The sequence below is a fragment of the Elephantulus edwardii genome, unplaced genomic scaffold, assembly GCF_000299155.1.
Source record: "Elephantulus edwardii isolate Elephantulus edwardi_28Jun2011 unplaced genomic scaffold, EleEdw1.0 scaffold00007, whole genome shotgun sequence".
NCBI classification, from domain to species: Eukaryota; Metazoa; Chordata; class Mammalia; order Macroscelidea; family Macroscelididae; genus Elephantulus; species Elephantulus edwardii.
The window spans coordinates 22,890,061-22,897,378 of NW_006399757.1; the positions used below are offsets into that span (position 1 = coordinate 22,890,061).

The 7,318-nt window shown below is 38.8% G+C and overlaps 1 protein-coding gene across 1 annotated transcript in view; it reads left to right on the forward strand.

Moving 5' to 3' along the window:
* Nucleotides 1-7,318, forward strand: part of DNAH11 (dynein, axonemal, heavy chain 11) — a 481,900-nt gene that overhangs the window by 228,172 nt on the left and 246,410 nt on the right. Inside the window, exon 45 of the mRNA XM_006880385.1 lies at nucleotides 3,470-3,643. Within this exon, the coding sequence (XP_006880447.1) occupies nucleotides 3,470-3,643 (174 nt within the window). The remainder of the gene's footprint in view (nucleotides 1-3,469; nucleotides 3,644-7,318) is intronic.

Sequence of the window (7,318 nt, forward strand, 5' to 3'; positions counted from 1 at the left end):
TCACAAAAGAACAAATACTGCACAGTACCACTGTTGTAAAACAGGACTGACGTCAGGGTTGGGGGGAGATTGAGAAAGATGGGTTCAGTAATGTATACTGCATTGAAACAGATGAGGGAGATAACTGTTTAAAAGGGATATGTGGTTAGGTATTTTTGTCATGGCAGGAGTCCAGAGCAAAGGCTGCATAGTAGAGTGGACCTGGGGGGAAGGATTAGAAAACAATAAAAGAATTCTTCTTTTACTTTTTCAAGAGGGTAGTGTACTAGGGGAGAGGTTTGGAAGGGGAGAAAAGTGCAACAATGAATGAATGGAAATAAAAAAATAATAATAAAAAATAAAAGACCTAAATAAATGGGAAAATATTTCCTGATTCTGAATAGGTAGGCTCAATATAGCGAAGATTACAGTCATGCCTAAAGCAATCTACATGTTTAAAGCAATGCCAATATAGATAACAAATTCTTTTTTCCAAGACGTTTGAAAAGGCAATTGTCAAGTTTATCTGGAGAGAAAAGAGACCCACATGTAAGCAAAGAACTTCTGAAAAACAGGAGTGAGGTAGGAGGCATAGCATTCCCTAGGTTTTGATCTCAAAACCTATGTATAGTACAACTGGAATAACCAAAACAGCATTGTACAGGTACAATAAAAGGCATATAGACCAGTGGAACAGAATCGAGAACTCAGAAATAAATCTAGCTATGTTCAACTGATATTTGACAAGAAAATGAAAGCTATCAGATGGGGAAATGGCAACCTCTTCAACAGATGGTGCCAGCAAAACTGGACTACTGCCTCCAGAAAACTGAAGCAGGTTGCACACCTCTCACCGTACACAAAAATCAACTCACGATGGGTCCGAGACCAAAACCATAGACATCATAAGAAACAAATTGGTCCCAAGCTTAGAAGACCGCACCTATGGTATAAAGATACTGTCAAATATACAACCAAGAGAGGGTAAAATTGATGAATGGGATTTTCTAAATATTAAAGCCTTGTGTGCACCAGAATTTTTTCCCCAGTAGAGTGAAAAGAAAGCTTACTGGCTGGAAAAAGTGTTTGGCAGTACCATCTCAAACAAGGGTGTCATACAAAACTTTACAGAATCCTACAGGACTTCCACAAGAAAAATACTGATAACCCATTTACAAAATGGGCAATAGATATGGAAAGACTTTTCACAGAGGAAGACATTCAGATGGCCAACAGACACATGAAGAAATGCTCAAAATCACCAGCAATAAGATAGATGCAAATCTAAACTACAATATGATACCATCTCGCCCTTCTAGCAGTGGCAAAGCTTAGTAGGACAGCAGTAATAAATGTTGGAGAGGATGTGGAGAGGTGGGAACTCTGATACACTCACTGTTGGAGAGATTGCAAAATGGTACAACTGCTCTGGAAGATAGTTTGACATTTCCTCAAAAAGCTGAAAATATTCCCTATGATCCAGTTATTCCACTCCTAGGAAACATACCCCAAGTTAATTAGAACTTAAACACAAATGGAGATTTGTACACCAGTGTTCATAGCAGCATTATTCAAAATGAAAAGAAACAGCCCAAATGTCGAACCACACTCAAATGGATTAAAAAAAAATGTGGTGCAGTCACAGAGTAGAATACTACACAGCACTCAGGAGCAATGATTTCAAAAATTGCCTCACAACTTGAGGGAGATTAGAGGGCATTATAATACGTTAACTTAGTCTTATAAGAGTAAATACTGCATAGAACCATTGGTGTAAAATCAGAAGGATAACAAGTAAAATGTGTATGAGGATCTAAGGGAGGAGTGGGAACAGAGGGGTGAGGGTGGGAAGGGGAGAAATCATAGAGTCACATAGAGTCACATAGTTTGATGAGTGCATGCAGGGGGTGATAAAGGAAGGACAGGGTAGGGAAGAGCATATGTTACTGGTGGTTGAACTTATAAAGCAGTGAAAATGATTGTATAAAACAATGTGAATGAAGGGTAGTATGAAACACAAGCTATACAAACTTTGTACATAAACCAATGTAACCGTTTTTTAAAAAATTACTGTTTAACATATCTCAATATCAAAATTTCCAGGAAGCCTTTAAACAGAATTTGAAAAAGTATATAAGTGAACATTGCAAAGTTTTAAATCATTTCATTAAGTTAATGTTTCTAATTTTATCACCTATTGATATTAACAATAATAGAAATCAGTAACAGTATTTGATAGCCACTGTCTTGTGTCACCTGGTATAATTTGCACGATATCTCCATATTAAATTAATAATCAGAGACTAATCTCTCCATCCCTATTCAATCTGTATGCTGAGAAAATTATTGGAGAAGCTGCACTCTATGAGGATTAATGTGGCATCAGGATTGGAGGGAGACTCATCAATAATCTCTGTTATGCATATGATGCAACCTTAGTTGCTCAAAGTGAGGAAAGCTTGAAGCATTTGTTGCAGAAGATCAAGGAATGTAGGCTTTGGTATGGATTGCATCTAAATGTCAGGAAAATGAAGATTCTTTTCACTGGACTTATTAACAGCATCATGGTGGATAGAAAGGAGATTGAAATTATCAACAGCTTTATTTTGCTTGGATCCACAATTAACACCCTTGGTATGATCAGTCAGGAAATAAGGAGACGCATAGCATTGGGAAAATCTGCAGTTAGAGATCTTTCCAAATTATTGAGGAATAGTGATGTCAGTTTGAGGACTAAGGTACATCTGATTCAGGCCATAGTCTTTCCGAATGCTAGCTATGCATCTGAGCTGTACAATAAGTAAAGATGACAGAAAAAGAATTTATGCCTTTGAGCTGTGGTGGTGGAGAAGAGCACTGAACATTCCATGGATGCCCAAGAGAATCAACAGATCTATCTTGGAGAGGGTGTAGCCAGAGTGCTTTTTGGTGGCAAGAAAGATGAAGCTTTGCCTCATATACTTTGGACATGTTGATAGGAAGAGCTAGTCCTTGGAGAAGGACATGTTGGAAGGGTGGAGGGTTAGCGAAACAGAGAAAGAACCTCAACCAGGTGGGTTGATATGGTGACTGTTTTAATGGGCTTTTCTTCGTCAGGAAGTGTGAGGATGGTGCAGGATACAAAAGGGTTTAGATCTTTTGTTCATAGGGTCATTATGAGTAATGCTTGACTTGGTGGCACCTAAGAACAACACACAGCAATCTGTGGTTCACATAGCCTTGGCTTGTGTCTTAAGTTAATAACTAATCAAGGAAAGGTGATACCTGATGAATATATGGCAGCTATAAGGTTCTCAGATAGTGTCACTCATTGTAACTTATGTCTAGTTTTCTTGGGTCAGTTATTCAAGTTCATATTGAAAACTTATCATCTTGACTCTGTACACATGTATTAACTCTCAGAAGTGTGTGTTTAGCAGCATTTAGAAGGGCTTTGAATGTCTTTAAAATTCTCTGTAAATTGTTAAGGAGTTTCTGTTGCTCCCTTTAGCTTTCTGATTACCCAGCTGAATTCAGTCGGTGGTGGCATAAAGAGATGAAAGCAGTGAAGTTCCCATCCCAGGGAACAATCTTTGATTATTACCTGGACCATAGCACTAAGAAATTCTTGCCGTGGGCTGAGAAAACCCCCCAACTTACCATGGATCCAGATGTACCTCTGCAGGTAGGTGTGGAGAAGAGGGGCCATTTCAACTCGTGCTGTGTTGGCTTGAGCCCTTTCTTATCAACAATCCGGATGCTTTACCTAATGGTGAATTGCTGTCTTGATATAATTAGCATATAACAGCTTTCTCTCGAGTGAAAAAAAATCTCAACTGTAGGAAATACTTAGTGTAATGACTATTATTTTTCTACAACCAATCTTTTTATTTGTTTAAATTCCAGGTTAATTCTGTGGTAACACTTTTATTTCTGTTTTCCTAGAAACTCCTTGAATACTATGAAAATTGGAGGCATATTTCAATTAGTTCAGCATTTCTCATTTCTGTCCTCACTGTAAATTTCCAAGATAGCACTTTTTACATCTAACTTTCTTCTTTTACTCTCATACTATACAATGAATATGTTTAATCTCACCCCTTATGTGTAAACTTCATATGATAGTTCACCGATCCAAATAAATCATTCTCTGGTTTTCAGTTTCTCTTCATGGGTTTTCCTACATCTTATGCCTAGTTGTACTTTATCACTTCTTTTACTCTGCGGTGCTGTTTCATTGTATTTTTTTCCTCAAAATCATGCCATTCTGATTTATTTTGGAACTTACTAATTAGTTCACTCATAGACCCTGGTGTGTGGGGCTGCTAAGAAAAGTTCACAGTCTTCAATCAGCCAGCTCCGCTATGGGAGGAAGATGGACAATCTCCTTTGATAAAGATTTCCAGCCTCAGAAGTAGAGGTTGAACTTGACTGAATGGCAGTGAATTGTTTGGGGTTCTTTTTTCCTTTTTGATGTGAATATAGATCATTTCTACTGTGTCTAAATACAATAATAAGAGAATTCATCATTTCATAAACAAGTTTCCAGGTTGAGTGACACAAGGCTATAATGCTGGGACTTGATGATGTTTGCAAAGATACAGATCTCATGATTCTGCTCACCTTTTCAGCATTTGCTCCCTCTCATTGCCCTTCAGTTGGAAACAGCTCAGAGATGCTTCTTCAGTGAGTTCCCAAGGCAGTAAATTGCGTGGAGGAAATTGCCCATCTTTTCCTTGTGGAGCTTCTGGAAGTCAGACTACTGGAGATGCACCCTTTAGGTTAGCCGGGCAACTCCCTACCAACACTATGCCACCACAGAGTTGGCTTCATTTGAAGACAGATCTCTCATGAACTCAGGATCGCTCCAGTGGCCCCAAGAGTCACTTTCACTAACCCCTTTTCTTGGGAGCCCAGAGCAGAGTTTTTCCATACATTTAATTTTTTCAAAACAGGGTCATATGCTAACCACTAATAACCCAGTCTGTTTCAGAAAAAGTGCAGTCAAAATGCTTCTTGGATACAAAGATGATGAAGCTCCATGTCTCATACTGTGGGCAGATTGCTGGGAGAGACTGTTCCTGGGAAAGAGAGATCATGCTTGGAATGGTGGAGGGGTCAGCAGAGGAGCAAATGACCCGTAATGAGACAGATTGACACCGTGACTTCAGTAATGGACTCAAGTTGTCAGCGATAATGAAGATGGCCCAGGATAGGACTGTTGTTCAGAGTCACTATATGAGTCATACTGACTCAGTGGCACCTGACAACAACAGTCTTGGACCATTAGGATGAGTTACTTAAATGGCTTTGACTTATCTTCATACCACTGGAGGAACTGGGTGGAGACTCCCCTGCAGTGCATTTCGGTGCAGAAGAGCAGAGAATTAATCAGCAGATGAGGCAGCAGAAATAACCAGCCAAGTCTGCTATGTGTACTTTTTCAGTTTTCAAATCTGTTTTTCATTTAAACTGCTTGCATTATACTCACTCAGCAATAAGGTCTAGCTGATTAAAAGCTGAAGAGCACTAATTAGCCCAAAATAATAAAGACTGTAAAAGATATTACAAGATTGCATCATTTATTCACCAGAAAAACCTTATTTGACATTCACATTTCTACCAAATGTTATTTAAAACAGTAGACTCATAACATATTAGAAGAACATTGTGACTTAGAAATAAGAGAAAATACTAACATTATGACTGGCTCATGTCAAGGAAGGGTTCAGAGCTGCTGTACATAGGGCTACTATATGTCACAGGCAATTCAATGGCACATAACAGCAATAACATACTGTGACAGGTTTGGAAGCAGGAGTGGCATCCACTTCCTAAATAATATGCCTCCAGAAACTCTATGAACTTTGATAAATGTTGATGGTTGTAGAGGGGCTTCAGGCCTTTTGTTCATAGGGTCGCTGTGAGTCATGCTCAACTCGAAGGTAATCGACAAAAACAGCAACAAAAAGAACATGTCCTTTTTCCAAGAGCTTCATATAGACTTATCAAATTTAATCCTTGCAATAGTGTTTTAACACATATACTATTGCCAGAGTTCCAGTGGCTTCTTCTTCTTGTTGTGTATGATAGAATTCGAACCCACCCAGAGCTGACCCTCTGGCAGATTTTCAGAGACAGTTAATTGCTCAGGAGAAGATTGCCCATCTTTCTCTTGTGGAGCAACTGGTGGCCTTGGACCATGTGCCTTTGGAATTGTAGTGCAGCTCCTTTGTCACTAGACAACCAGAGCTTTGCACTGCCAACACAAAGGTACATGGTTTGGGTCCACCCACTGCTTTATGGGAGAAAAATGGGCATTCTCCTCCTATGCAGTTAACTGCCTCTGAAAACCCTTTAGAACATGAGTTGTGGGTCATTTCCAACTCAACAGTACACAACAACTGTTACTAGACTTCTCCCACTTCCAACCTTTAAAATGTGGGGGAAACTACTTTTCCGGTTTCTCTTCAGATCATCCTTTTAAAATATGGAAAACCTGAGGTCCTAAGAGCTAAGTGATATGTTTGTAGTTACACCAACACTAAGTGGCCAACTGTCAGAATTTTTCTAGAACTGAAGGATTTTCCAGGATGCTAGGTTGTTAGTTTTACAGCTGAAAGAACAAATTAATCCAAATAAGTTATTCACCACAAAAACAACGGAGTGAAGTTTCAACACTAGGCAACTTGGCTTCAGGGTTCATGCACTGAGAGTTTTTCTGGTGTGTGCAAGACAGAGTTTGGGCTCTAGGCAGACTGGTTTTAAATCCAGGAATCACCGTTTACTCGATAGACTTTGGACAAGTTACTACTGCTGTCTAAGCTTTGGTTTCATCATTCTGAAATGGAAACGTAATGCAACAGTACCTCCAAGGTTTGTTGTATCATAAGCAATAATAGATATAAAGAGCTTCCTAGAGTACCAGTCACATACCTGTCTCTATTTAAGTGTGAATTATTAGTACTAATGTATGTGTGGAGGAGCCAGTAGGAAGATTGAAAGTAAGTGATAGCAACTAATAGCAAGAAAAAGGAAAATATTCTAAAATACAGCTCTAATTGTAAAATAGTCTAGGATTATTTTATTTTAGGATTATTGGAGAACAAAACAGCATATGCCTCTCAGTCAGCCTTACTTTGATGGAATTAAAATGTAGTTCCTTTTTTTAAAATTTTATTCATATTAATGAACGTTTACAGAGATTTGGGTTCTCATTCATTCATTGCTGCACTGTTTTCTCTACCCTCCTCCCCAGTTCGTTCTTCTCCCCCTGCCCCGAATGTCTGTTTTAATTGTCCAATTGCCACAGTGCTTGTCAAAGCCAGTTCTGATTAATCTCCTTTGTCAGTGTTGCCAT